The sequence below is a fragment of the Fragaria vesca genome, linkage group LG5 (assembly GCF_000184155.1).
Source record: "Fragaria vesca subsp. vesca linkage group LG5, FraVesHawaii_1.0, whole genome shotgun sequence".
Taxonomy (NCBI): Eukaryota; Viridiplantae; Streptophyta; class Magnoliopsida; order Rosales; family Rosaceae; genus Fragaria; species Fragaria vesca.
In genome coordinates this window covers 11,654,733-11,668,712 of record NC_020495.1, presented here as the reverse complement: position 1 = coordinate 11,668,712, position 13,980 = coordinate 11,654,733, and the positions used below count along the sequence as shown (strand labels likewise).

Sequence of the window (13,980 nt, the reverse complement as noted above, 5' to 3'; positions counted from 1 at the left end):
AGAGAGAGAGAGAGAATGGGTTCCAACGCCTCGGAGAAGCCACATGCAGTTTGTATACCATACCCTGCTCAAGGTCACATAAACCCAATGCTAAAATTAGCTAAAATCCTTCACTACAGAGGCTTTCATATAACCTTTGTCAACACAGAGTACAACCATGAGCGCCTGCTTAGATCCCGAGGTCCCAACTCTCTCGATGGCCTGCCCTCGTTTAGGTTCAAATCGATTCCCGATGGCCTTCCTCCTACTGATGCCAATGTCACCCAAGACATACCTGCCTTATGTGGTTCCATTAGAAATAACTTTTTAGCACCCTTCAGAAGCCTTCTTTCAGAACTCAATTCTTCGTCAAATTCCCCTCCTGTTACTTGCATAATATCTGATTTAGGCACGACCTTCACTCTTGATGCAACCCATGAACTTGGCCTTCCAGTAGTCCTCTTCCAGACAGCGAGTGCTTGTACATTAATGTGCTACCTTCACCATGCCCATCTCATTGAAAAGGGTATTGTTCCACTTAAAGGTATGGGTCATCACTATTCTGGAACACTATGTCCTAAACATGGAGTGGTACCAGAATGTTAACTTCACCTTTGTCTCCTTTATTTGCAGAGGCCAGTTATTTAACAAATGGCTACTTGGACACTGTAATAGACTGGTTACCTGGCTTGGGAAGTATACGTTTGAGGGACATGCCAACCTTCATTAGAACCACAGACCCAGATGATGTCATGCTGAGTTTTATTCTGTATATGATAGAACAAGCTCAAAGAGCGTCTGCTATCATTATTAACACATTTGATGCCTTGGAGCATAAAGTTTTAGATGCATTTTCAAGTTTGCTACCACCTGTGTATTCCATTGGACCTCTTCATCAACAACTCAGTCATATCCAAGAAGATGATGACTCAAAGACTATCGGGTCAAATCTTTGGAAAGAAGAACCGGAGTGTCTTGAATGGCTTGAGTCAAAAGAACCAAATTCTGTTGTTTATGTAAACTTTGGAAGTATCACAGTCATGACAGATGAGCAGCTGATTGAGTTTGCTTGGGGTCTCGCAAATAGTAACATGACCTTTTTGTGGGTGATTAGGCCTGATCTTGTGGCTGGGAACTCAGCTGTGGTTCCACCCGAGTTTGTAGAAGAGACCAAGGGAAGGAGTTGGTTGGCGAGTTGGTGCCCTCAAGAACAAGTTCTGAATCATCCAGCTATAGGAGGTTTCTTGACACACTGTGGATGGAACTCTACGGTTGAAAGTCTGTGTGGTGGAGTTCCCATGATCTGTTGGCCCTTCTTTGCTGACCAACAAATAAATTGTAGGTTCTGTTGCAAAGAGTGGGGTGTAGCCATGCAGATAGAGGGTGATGTTAGAAGGAATTATATAGAAGTCCTTGTGAGAAAATTAATGGAAGGACAGGAAGGCAAACAAATGAGGAAGAAATCCTTGGAATGGAAGAAGTTGGCAGAGGAAGCTGTTACTGCACCAAATGGTTCATCATTCTTGAATTTGAACAAGATGGTTAACCAGGTGCTTCTTTCTCCTAAAAATTAGATTTTATTAGGGATCTACATGGATATTTTGTTTTTTTTGGAGGTATGGGGTGATGTTCATTCATAGAAATTACATAGAGAATCTTGTGAGGAACTTAATGAAGGGAGAGGATGGCAAGTAGATGAGGAATGAATGGGAGAAGTTGGCCGAGGAGGCTACCACAGCTCCTGTGGTTCATCTTTCTTGAACTTGGACAAAATGGTTAGACAAGTGCCTTTTTCTTATAAAAATCAGATTCGATTAGAATCTACTTGCTTGGATAATCTATATAATGATCATCGTTCTCGTGTAGTGTTGTAATAATAATTAATAAGCATGCAATGGGAATTTCACTTTGCGTTCTTGTTTTCATTCTTGTACATTTGGAGTCAAGTTTTACAGCTTAAGATAGATGCAACAGCTTTGTCAATATTATTAAAGCGGATGCTGATCTCTTGATTGAAGATGGCTCCATGAACTATATATATCTCTTTGTATTCACTGGACAGCATTAATTCCATAATGGTGCTTCTGGCATGCAATTCAATTACGTAACTGTAGTCTATATCATTGTTTAAATAGGTTATTAGTCCCTTACAAAAGGTATTACATGCTAGTATTTTAGCCTGTGTTTTCTACTATAGCATAGCTTTTATTGGGTACAGTTGCAAAAATTTGAAGATGTGAGCTATTGTTCACGTATGGATCCCAATGATGAACAACTTGGGAGTAAAAACGGAGTTAGAGAAAACTGAAAGCAGACTATGAGGATTCTGTTTATGAACAGCAACAATATATGTTCTTCAGGATTTGCCAGATACCTGTTTTCAATCTCAGTCTGTTCTCCATCATAATTAGAGATATGGAAAGGTGTTATATTGTTTACAGTAGAGCTCAATTTAAAGTTGAACAGCTGCATATGATTGCGTCCACATGATTACAGAGTTTACAGGTGTTCTTGTACCTTCGTTTGCTCAACGCTAAATCCCTTTGAAATCCTGTAGTTTGTGAGTTACTACAAACAAGTAAACCTAACTAGACTCTAATTTATCAGGTAACATTTTGTTTTGACTAGGTTCTGTTAGCTCTTTGTTGAACTAAACCAGAAGTCATCCACTCATCTGTTTATACTAACCTACACGAACAAATTAACCTCTTAATAAAAGGGAACCTGCTTAAGCTCTCTTTGGAGAAACAAAGGCTCTTTGACAGTCTATGATCACAAAATGGATTGGACCTGATTCCTCTAGAGTTAGGAAGATTGTGAAGCTACGGAAGCTCATCAAATAGCTAAGCATGAATACAAGTACGTGTGTCTGGACACGTCAAATGTCAGATATGATAAGATACGGACACGTGATGGACAAGTTAATTAAATATTGTTTTATTAATATATAAAATCGCCGTAGAACGAGGGCCGTATAGTGCTAGCCCCTAGAGAAGAGTATACTGAACAGATCTGCTTGAGCTCTTCATCGATCGGTGTAATAATTTTCTTATCTTTGTTGCATTAAGAGAAAAGGACTCAAAAAGTTGCTTCAGCTTTTCTCTTTAGTTTCCTTTGTCTTCAACCTTGAGCTTGTTTCAGGTGAGCCATGTATTCCATGTTAGCCTATCAATAATATTGCAAAAATGCAGCAAACGGTTAGGGCATATGGCCTTGAAAGTGAAAGTAATTTTCTTATAGTGACAAGAGGGAGAGAATGTTGCTCCTTCTCTTTTCTTTTTTCGGCAGGGACTTTTGGTAATTTGGTACAAGTGCAAGAAGCGTAACTTGTGAACCCATTTTTTCACATTCTTTTCTGAAAGCCAGACATGCTAGTGCATACAAATTATATTTAATCTTTGGGTTATATTATGAAAAACTTGTAGAAATTTTAAATTTAAAGAGTACTACTGTTTTGGCCACGATCCTCAGCAGGGGTAGAGAGGTAACTTGTGCTACCAAAAGTAAATTAGGGTTTGCAGGGCGTGCCACCGCGCGGACGCGGAACGAGAACGGTGCGCGTTCTTGACTTCTAACCAGGCGAAGTAGAGCTCCGGAGTCACCTCGCGGGCGAGGAATTACGAGCAAACTATTTAGTCACCTGTGAATCGATACTCACGGTTCGAAGTGAGCAGAGCAACAATTAGGAAGGAGAGGCGAGTCCAGACAGGCTCTGAGATCTAAGATGAGGTGCACTTAGAACTTAGGGTTTCGAGGGTGCTCGAAGATTTGCAGTTGTTTTGTATGATTGATTGTGTCCTCTGTTTGTTCTGTCGAGCTCCCTTATATAGCGATCCGCAAGCAATTGGCAAAGTCCTAATTACAACCCATTCGGACCTCGCAATTAGAATTCCACAAGGATACGACCAACTCGCGAGCCGCGCGACCCATGCAACACGTGTCCAAAAAAGACTTCGCCTAGGTCTCATTCACCGCCCCGCATTATCTCACTGTAGCGTCGTACGCGAACTCGATCACTAAGCGATCCTATCCCGCGGAGTACTACAGTCCATTTCCAACTCTACCTCGCCATGCACTGCAAAATCCTACACGAACCGAAACAAAGGACCCAGCGAGGACATCAATCCCGCGGGGTACAGAATCCTTGCAAAACGCCAGCTCGCGCGTTACCAGACCTCGCCACCCTTCGTGGGCCTCACATTAAAAAAGGCCACGGGTACTGGCCCAAATGTTATCCAAAACGTACCCCGCGTCTTGGACCAAATTACCCACTGGGCTCAAACATTGCCCCTAGGCCTTGAGCTTAATTCATTTCGCAACGGATAAGCGAAAAGGCCTAAATAAGCATTTTACTGGAACTCGCAATTCAAAAGGTGCAGACGTTTCGGCATCATCGCCTCCCTTCATCATTTGCGACTGTTTGAAATTTGAAACGCGCTGACGTTTCGGTCGTCATCGCGTCTCCTCATTACGGCGATTGATTGAAAAGACGTTACGGTCCGTCTTCTTTATAAACCTCGATGCGGGTCCCCACATCTCACCATCGCTTTCCAATCAATCCTTTCCCTCTCTTCTGCAAACATCAAACATTCACCACCGGACTCACTCCGACTAGAAACAATGGCTCCCAAACCAACTGCTAACGACCCAAACCTTAACCTCACGGCGGTGAGCTCATGGTCGACCGGCTTCGCTCGCCGTTTTGCTAACAACCCTCCTCAAGGAACACCCATCTATTTCCTTGAAACAGGGGCAGCCCTGCTCGGTTCGACCCCCTCGCAGCCTCTATCCGCCGCTGATCTGAACCATTATACTGCCTCCGTGCGCCGACCAATCCTTGCCCAACGTCGCGAACCGGGAAACTTCGCCTCCTGGTTTCACCAAGCCCGCTCTCATACAAATATCCGGGTCGGGGAATGGCCCAGCGTGATCGCAGAGGACCGGGCATGGTACACGGCTCGCCTCCAGACCGACCAAGCAATCTAGGAAGCAACCGGCGTCAACGAAGCCATTGCCTTGAGCTTCTCACTGCCTCCTCATGCCGATCGAGCACCCATTGCCGCCGCGGCCTGCCTATGGAACAGTGCCACCAACACTTTTGATTTTCCTTTCGGGCAAATGGGCATTTCTCTGCTGGACATCCTCACTATCACCGGGCTGCCGATTCATGCAAAGCCGTATGCGCCAGGCGACTTTTCATCGACCGAGTTTACGCACTCCTGCAACCTGGGGGCCCGCCGCGCCATGAAAGGCTCGTATGGAGTGTGGAGGAAGTTCTACATAGGCCATGCAGAACAGCCCGAAGGAGGTATCGCTTTCCTTGAGTACTGGCTCGATAAATTCATCTTCTGCGGGAGTGCTCACAAGCCTATAGGGAAATGGACAAAACTGGCCGAGGCTCTCTACAACGGGATCGAGGTCGGGCTAGGGCAGCCAGTACTGGGCGCCCTCTACCGGACCCTGCACATGCTGTCCCTAAGACCTTTCCATCTCTCTGCTGGCCCGCTGTGGATCTTAGACTTATGGACGCAGCTGTATTTCCCGCTCTTCCGGCAAGCCCCACTAGAATTCCTGCCCGAGGACCAACTGCTCGGTTTCGCGGTGTGCAGGAACGCTGCGAACCGGATTCCCCTGTCCTTCTTCGCCAGCCTTTCCATCCTCTACAACCAACTCGAACCGCCTCCCACCATGGACATGATGGTTCGCCGGCGCCACCCTGAAGTCTTATCGACGGGCTTCTTCCCGCGCTCTGATTCGGACTCAGACGCTAAGACCATCTTCATGAGAGCATCCTCATGCTGCGACCTTCAGCTCGCCGAGGATGAACAAGGCTTCGAGCTATATGCCCCCAATCACTTCGCCAGACAACTCGGCTTCTTCCAAGGGATCCCCTATCCACTGTTCCATTCAGTGAACAAGTACATCTCCTGGAGGAAGATCGGCGAGTCCGACCGGGTCACCCCGCTGCAAAACATTTTCCCTCTCACTCCTGACTTGCTCGAGATTGAGCCTTCGCTGGGTGCAGACCCCGCCTATCTCTCTTGGTGGCGGTCCTTGTCCGACAACCATTGGGGGTTCCCAGACGACGCTGTCTTCGCTGCTATCTTTTATTCTCTTTACGACACTCTGGGCGAGTCAGACCGCGTCGTTCTTGACGCCCAGCGTGGCCGTGAAGAGAGCAGTTCAAAGACTGCGACAGGGTCCAGGCTTGCACTCCCGCCAATCCCCGCTACTCGTCACTCGACCGGGATCGTCATTCGAGAACGCGATCTCGCACCCGAGGTAAATCACTAACTGTGTAAATTCCGAACCGCCTTTACTACTTCGACAAAATGCTTCCTCCTAACTCTCCTGTCTTCCTTTACAGTCTGCACCCCGCCGGAGATCTATCAGAAGACCCGAGGATGCCGGAGACAAGGGGAAAGCACCTGCCCAAGATAGGTCCGCGGTGAGCCACAACGGTGAGAGACTGCTCCCGCGGTACCCCAGCCAACGAGCGGCGAAAGTTCGCGGAAGTGCCCTAACGAGGACGAGGAAGAGTTGCTAGAGGATGAACGATACCGGCAAGAGCACGCCTTGGTAAGCGACCCTTCTTCGAACCAAACTTCTTAAAGCCCAACAAACGTTTTGCTAACTTTGCCCTTGACAGGTTCGCCGCCGCATCCGACCTCGCCTCGCTGTCGTTGAAGGAGCGACAGCGATAGTCGAAGTCCCATCCCCGGAACCAATTGTCGGGGATCAAACCATGGTTACCGAGGACGTTGCTGCGCAACCCCCTTCTCCAAACGACGCTCTAGGCGAAACTGGCCCACTTCCAGAGCCTACCTCGGCTCCTGCTCCAGATGAAAATCTCAGCCGGATCACCCTGCTTTCTGACTTTGGTACCCCTTTGGCAGTTCCGCCAAAGGACTTCCAACCGGTGCTTGAGCCCTCTTCTCCGCAACCAGACTCAGCGGCCCAGACCACCGAAGAAACGACAGTCCTCACTCGGTCTGAGGTCCCACCGCCCGCTCCAGAGACTGAGGCGGTTGTAGAGGTTGAACCAACCACTCCGGCCCCAACAAGAACATCTGGCGAAGCGACTTCTTCTTTGGCTACCCGGACCGCCCGTCTTCGGGCCTGGATCACCCTGCCTGCCGACCCGGAACCCATTCGCCTGGCCCGGGCTTTCTTTCACGGGCTACTGCGCCAAGGTCCCCACATGAACGTATTCGACTTGGTGAGGCGCGTTCGTGAGGCCCATGAAGCTCTGATTCGGCACCTCGCTGGCAGCAACCCTGCTCTAGATCATGTGTTGGAACTCACCGACGCCGTCGAGCTGCAGGCTCGCCGAGTTCAAGACGTTGGTGCCTAGTCGGCTGCTCACGAGAAAGTCCGCCAAGCCCTGGACAATCAGATGGCAGCCCTCTTAGCCGAGCTTGAAGACGCTGAAATCCCTGAGGCGTCTTCAGAGAATCCATGCATTAACTATGCTCGGCAAGTGGAGGCCCTGGAGGCTCAAATAGCGGAGCTGCAAGCTCAGCTTGCTCAAGCTCGCCAGAACTTGGCCCGAGCTGAAGAGGCAGAAGCCCGTGTGCAGGCCGCGGAGGAGACCCAGGAAGCTTTGGACTCAGCTGCTGCCGCTGCCGACGAAGCCCAAGCCCAGACGGATGTTGAAGAGTTGGCCTTAGAAGGCCTTCTCATAGATTTGTATAGGGCTTCTAGGCGGGTTTAGCCTCGATCAGCGCTTTGCCCCCCTTGTATGAACCTTTATAATAATATTATTATTAAATCAAATCTTTCCCGCTCTTGTCGAATCTTTGTGAAAGAACTGCCTTGCCAGGAAAAAATCTTCCTCTGAGATTTGGTGGGGGTTTCCAATGCAACCACTCGCTTGGAACGCGGGTAGTCATTATGGAACAACGCATCCGACCTTATCTCCAGAGCTCATATCTCGGAGCAAATCGCTGCATGGAGGACATCTGTCGAAAGGAAAATCACCCTTTCCGCCTATAAAAAGGAACGCTTGGCCGGGGCGAAGCACCAGTTAAGTCTTTGCCCCCTTGCCATGGACTCGTATACCCTTCTGCACATCCTCTTGTCCCTGCTTAAAGCAAAGCCCCCACCTCACATTTTCACCCTTCGTTCTTTCTGATTCTGAAAATCTACTCTCAGGCCGGGAGTGACTCTGAAAATCTACTCTCAGGCCGAGCCTTTGTTTGGACGAACTAATGGTTGGGTACCTTCTGCCTTGCGCCGGCTGTTCTGTCCAAACGTGAGGTTCTCGAGGCTCCGCACCCGCTTGCGCTTCAGGTTCTGGTCAGTGCCCTTGAAGCACCTTCGAGGCGTGACTGGTAGCATGAGGGACCCAGGCCCAGTGGACCTTTAGCTTCCTAACACTTTGTCTTAGGTCCGGGCCAATGTCAAGGCTCGTGCTGGTCTAAAGAAGCGGGACGTCTGCCAACTTTGAACGAATGATGCGGCGGCAGCCTCTTCTTCAAACCTGCGAGATACGCGGGTTTAGGCTTCCAATATTTGCAGATCTATGCCTTTTGGATGTAAACATAGTCTAATTTCACCCTTTTTGTCTATGTAATTGCTTTGGCTGCAAAGCCAATGTTCGAGACTTATATTGAACAACGCCAAAAGGGCAAAATAAATGAATTTATTGGTTTTTTAGGGCCTCTGGAATAGGCCCCAATCCTGTACTGGCCTTTGCGTTTAGACTTTGCATGTTTACAAAGAATGAAGAAAAATACAGTTATCCTGTTGTAGGGCCTCTGGAGTAGGCCCCAATCTCGTACTGGCCTTTTTAGGCTGGGACGTTACAACGTACTCTATCAATCTTCTCTCTCGGATTGCCCCCTAGTGGTAGGCGGCGGAGGGAGAACGCGATGGCGCATAGCACTATTGATTGTGGTGACGGGGTCTGGGGGAGGTGGAGGATCTTCGCGTTCCCAAACTCCAGCAATGTGGCGCTTGAGGAAACGGCCATTAATAGGATTGCGATGAATGGTACCGTCCAGGTCGCGCAGGTGGTATGCCCCCTTGGGGAGAATACGATGAATAATAAAGGGGCCTTCCCATCGAGCAGACCACTTCCCCCGACCGTCGGTTTTTTCCCCAAGTGGGAATACTGCGCGCCACACTGTCTGGCCCTCAGCATAGCTCCGTCCGCGCGTGACCTGGTCGTACGAACGTGCGATGCGTTGTTGAAAGCGGTGACGCGGTGACGCGGTGACGCGGTACTCGTCAAGATCTTCAAGCTCCTGCCACATAGCTTGGACATAATCCTCGCCAAGTAGTTGATGCTGTTCCTGAACGCGAAGTGAAGCGATATTGATCTCAAGGGGAAGGACGGCGTCATGACCGTACATGAGAGCGTACGGGGTGGTATCCGTCGGGCCGCGCTTTGAAGTGCGGTAAGCCCACAAGGTGTGGTACAGTTCCTCATGCCAGACAAGCGGGTTCAACCCCAACATCTTGCGGAGGATGCCGAGGATGACCTTATTGCTAGCCTCCGCCTGGCCGTTGGACTGTGCATAATACGGCGTAGAGTGGAGAAGTTTGATGCCGTTGTCGTTTAAGTACTTAACAACCGAATCCGCCATGAAAGCTGCCCCCCTGTCCGTAACGATGCACTCTGGGATACCAAAGCGGGAGATGATATCGCGAAAAATAAAGTTGCGAACCGAGTTGGCGGAGGCGACCTTAAGGGGTTCGGCCTCGACCCATTTGGTAAAGAAATCGGTGGCGACGATAATGAACTTATGCTGCTCAGAAGAATGGGGATGAATGATGTCAACGAAATCGATCGCCCAACCGCGACCCGGCCAAGGTTTAATGATAGGCTGTAACGGGATGTTGGGAATGTGTTGCACTGGTCCGTGGGCCTGGCAGTCTTGGCAACCTCTGGCGAAGGCAATGTAGTCTTTCAGAATGGTTGGCCAGTAGTACCCATGGCGACGGATCAACCATCGCATTTTTGGCCCGGCCTGGTGCGAACCGCAAACCCCACAATGGACGTCGCGCATGATACGCTTAGCTTCGTTCCCATACACGCAGCGGAAATCAGTTCCGTCTTCCCCACGCCGCCGGTGTTCGCCATTGCGTAAAACAAAGTTTAAGGCGAGGAAACGTATTTGCCTGGAGTGAGCGGCGTCGTTAGGGTTCTGGAGGTAGGCGATAAATGGTAGCCGCCAATCCTCATTGATAGGATCCAAGGCCGCAACTTCGGGGGTGTCGGCCTGAAATTGCCCCCTAGCGATGAAAGATGAAAGAGGGAAGAGTACGGCGTTCGACTTTGAGCAAACGTTCGCGCACGCCGTCGCGCAGGCTGAGACCGGATGCTACTTGGGCGAGCTCGTTGGCGGCGAAGTTGAACTCGCGTGGTATGTGCTCGATGTAGACGTCGTCGAATCGATCCAACACCTCAAAGGCCTTGCCCAGGTATGGCTCAATGGACGAGCTCAAGCACTTAAACTTTTCCACCAGCTGGTTAACGACCAACAAAGAATCGCCAAAGATCTGAACCTCGCGGACTCCTAAGTCCAACAAAATCTCGAGGCCGATGATCAGCGCCTCGTACTCAGCCTGGTTGTTGGTGCATTTGAAATCGAGCTAGAACGAGTAGGAGAAGCGATCTCCGGCGGGATTGGCTATGGCTATCCCGGCTTCGGCTGCGGTGTCAGTCCGCGAACCATCAAAATACAGGGTCCATGGAGCGAGCGCCACGAAAGCGAATTCCAACTCGCGAAATGCCGTGAGCTCTAAGGGTGGGTGATGAGCGAGAAAATCTGCTATTGCCTGTCCTTTTACTCCCTTTTGCGGAACATATTGCAACGAGAATTCAGACATGGCTAAGATCCACTTGCCGATGCGTCCCAGCAAGATAGGGCGAGAGAGCATGTATTTAACCAGGTCAAATTGAGCGATCACAACCGTGGTGAAGGCGAGCATGTAATGGCGCAGCTTGCACCCTGCGAAATATAGGGCCAGACACAACTTCTCCATAGGTGAGTATCGTGTCTCACACTCAGTTAACACCCTGCTAAGGTAATAGACAGCGTGCTCTACCCCGTTCACATCGTCTTGGGCCAGGAGCCCGCCGATGGACAAGTCGGCAGCGGCGATATAAAGTTTAAGCGGGGTACCGTCGCGAGGTGGGATCAGGACCGGCGGGTTCGTAAGGTAGTCCTTGATCCGATCGAAGGCCTGTTGATGTTGTGGTTCCCAGACGAACTCGGTTGCCCCCTGGAGCTTGAGGAGGGGAAAAAGGCTGGACCTTCCCTGCCGCGTTTGATATGAAACGAAGGAGAAAGTTGATTCGCCCGAGTAGTTGTTAGAGCTCCTTTTTGGTGGTGGGGGGCGAAGCGGTGATTACCGCCTGTGCCTTGTCCTTTGGGATTTCGATGCCTCTTTGATGCACTAGGAAACCAAGGAAATCGTCGGCCTCCGCGAAGAAAACACACTTGGCGGGGTTCATCTTCAGGTTATGTCGGCGCATCCGGGTAAACACCTGCCGCAGGTCTTCAACGTGGGTTGCCCGTGTTTTGGTTTTGACTACCACATCATCGATGTATACTTCGATCAACTTCCCCAAGATGTCATGAAAGATGAGGTTCATGGCGCGCTGATACGTTGCCCCCGCGTTTTTAAGTCCGAAAGGCATGAAAACATACTCGAACGCGTCGGCAAAACCAGGGCAGCGGAAAGCGGTCTTGTGTCGATCTTCCTCAGCGACGGGAATCTGATGGTATCCGGCCGTTCCATCCATAAAGGATAACACCTCGTGCCCTGCCGCGGCATCGACGAGTAGGTCAGCCACATGCATGGGGTATATATCCTTTGGTGTTGCGTTGTTTAGGTAGCGGTAATCAACACAGACGCGCATCTTGCCATTTTTCTTGCGAACGGGGACAACATTGGACAGCCACTCGTTATACTTTGCCACACGAATGATTCCCGATCGGTGCATGCTTTCGATCTCCTCCTTGACTACGATCTGAGTCTCAGTTCGCATGAACCGGCCATCCTGCCGTACTGGACGTCGGTCCGGATAAGTTGGTAACCGGTGGCAGACCAAGTCCGGGGACAAGCCGGGCATATCTTCGTATTTGTCGGCGAAGCAATCCCTATACTCTCGTAACAGGGCAAGAAGGTTTTCTTTTTCGTCCTTCGCTAACTTAGCGCTGATAGAAATAAGTACGGGCTTTTCTGCAGTCCCTACGTCGACTTGTGAAATGGGGTCACGGACTTGAGGTGGTGTGTCGTCCAATGCGGCGGGAGCTAACTGAATAACTTCCTTCTTGGTATCGGAATAATCCACCACTTCATCTACATATTCCATAGTCGCGACCTTGTCGTAGGCTTCGCGTTCTGCCCAGTACGAAAGGAGTCTTTCGCACAAGGACTCGCTAGCCTCGCGTGCCTCTTCTGAGAAGGCACTATTCATCAGAATGGGTTGTGAGATTCGCGATGGTGTGAGGACGTTGCAAATCGTCCTTCGCCTGGGTAAGTCCCCATCGTGTTAGATTAGAGGCCGTTATTCCATATGGGAGGCCCTTGTTATCGACGCCTTGAACATCCAACGGGCCCAAGTCTGTGGTATAGTATCGGGCATCGTTGAAGTTGGCGGAGATAGAGAATGGCCGCGGGTCAGCCTTGATGATGACTGCCTCACAGTTCTCCGTGTCCCAAATCATGAGTTCTTGGTGCATGGAGGAAGGCACGCAGAAACTTCTGTGGATCCAATCTCGGCCAAGAATCATGCTGTAGGAGGAAGTGCATTCGGCGACGAAAAAGGTGTAAACCCGTGACACCGGGCCGACCTTGACCCGTAGAAATAGCAAACCTAGGGTTCTGGACACCTGCCCGGTGAAGTTTTTGACTGTTAAGGACGTGGTTTGGATCATCGAGCGCGGGATGTCTAGGAGTTCCATGGTACGGGTTGTGACAACATTGACCGCGGCACCGGTGTCGACCATGACCTTGTTGATCATCTTTCCTTCGACTTCAACCGTGATATACAGTGGCCGCATGTGAGTGGCCATGTCCAAGGTCGGAGTGGAGAAGGTTAGAGTTTGCTTATGTTTAATACTGCTCGTAATTTCCACTTGTGGGGCGTCATCGGCCGGTGCTAGAACTGGGCCCATTTCGCTGCTGCATGGCGGGGGTATGCTACTGACGTCCTCGCTGTTGACGGGAATATTCGCCGCACTGCAGGTTGTGTTCGGTGGGAGAGCGTATCTTTCCGAGATGAAGAATACCATCCCGACTTGAAAGGAGAATTGTTCACGAACTGGGACCAGAGGAGTGTCAATGACCCCGTGTTCTCCTTCGAGCACCGCGAAATAGTCTGCTTCGCTGCTAAACCCTTCGTCAGCATCCCATCCTGAGACCTCCACCATATTACAGGTGAATGATTCTTCCTGCTCTTCGTCCTGGTCTTCCTCTAGGTTAAGTCGAGGTTCTGAATGTGCCTCGTCGTCTTCTGAATTCTCGCGGAAACGCTGGGCCATTTGTTGGGCGAGGTTAGGACTGGAGGACGCCTGTGCGGCTATTGGTGGCTCTTGAGCCTCGGGTTGTCGTAAGCGCCATACTGACTTGGTTGAAGGCTGATGGTCCCTGGCTGGTTGTTTGCTTGTTGCCAAAGGAGCCTTATTGTTGTCTTCCTTTTTCAACCGTTGTAGGGCGGATACTCGGGGAACCATTTGGGTCTCGGGCTCCGGGGTGGACCGTGCCCGAGGCTGGTGTGGTGGTGGTGGCCCCCTTCTGACATTGGCCTCCGGATTTTGACGTTCTTGTTGCCATGAGGGCTGAGATGGTTCGCGTTTGGACTCCGGAGGTTCGCGTTTGGACTCCGGGTCCGGGGTCATGAACAACTTACGCCTAGGACCGGTTGATAATACGTATTTGCACACGCATCAATTAACCCTGTCAACAAATCAGTCGTAGTATAAAGCAAGCAGGGATCGTTCTAAACCGGGGATCCAACTACAGGGTAGATCCATCTAATCTAAT

At 50.1% G+C, this 13,980-nt stretch overlaps 1 protein-coding gene across 1 annotated transcript; it reads left to right on the top strand.

The window, feature by feature from the left end:
- The first annotated feature begins 15 nt into the window (after window positions 1-15).
- LOC101294561 (UDP-glycosyltransferase 85A2-like) lies at window positions 16-1,889 on the top strand. The gene is made up of 2 exons (XM_004299597.1): window positions 16-523; window positions 613-1,889. Exons 1-2 carry the CDS (start codon window positions 16-18, stop codon window positions 1,551-1,553), a joined length of 1,449 nt encoding a protein of 482 aa, XP_004299645.1. The 3' UTR covers window positions 1,554-1,889.
- Window positions 1,890-13,980: the final 12,091 nt, after the last annotated feature.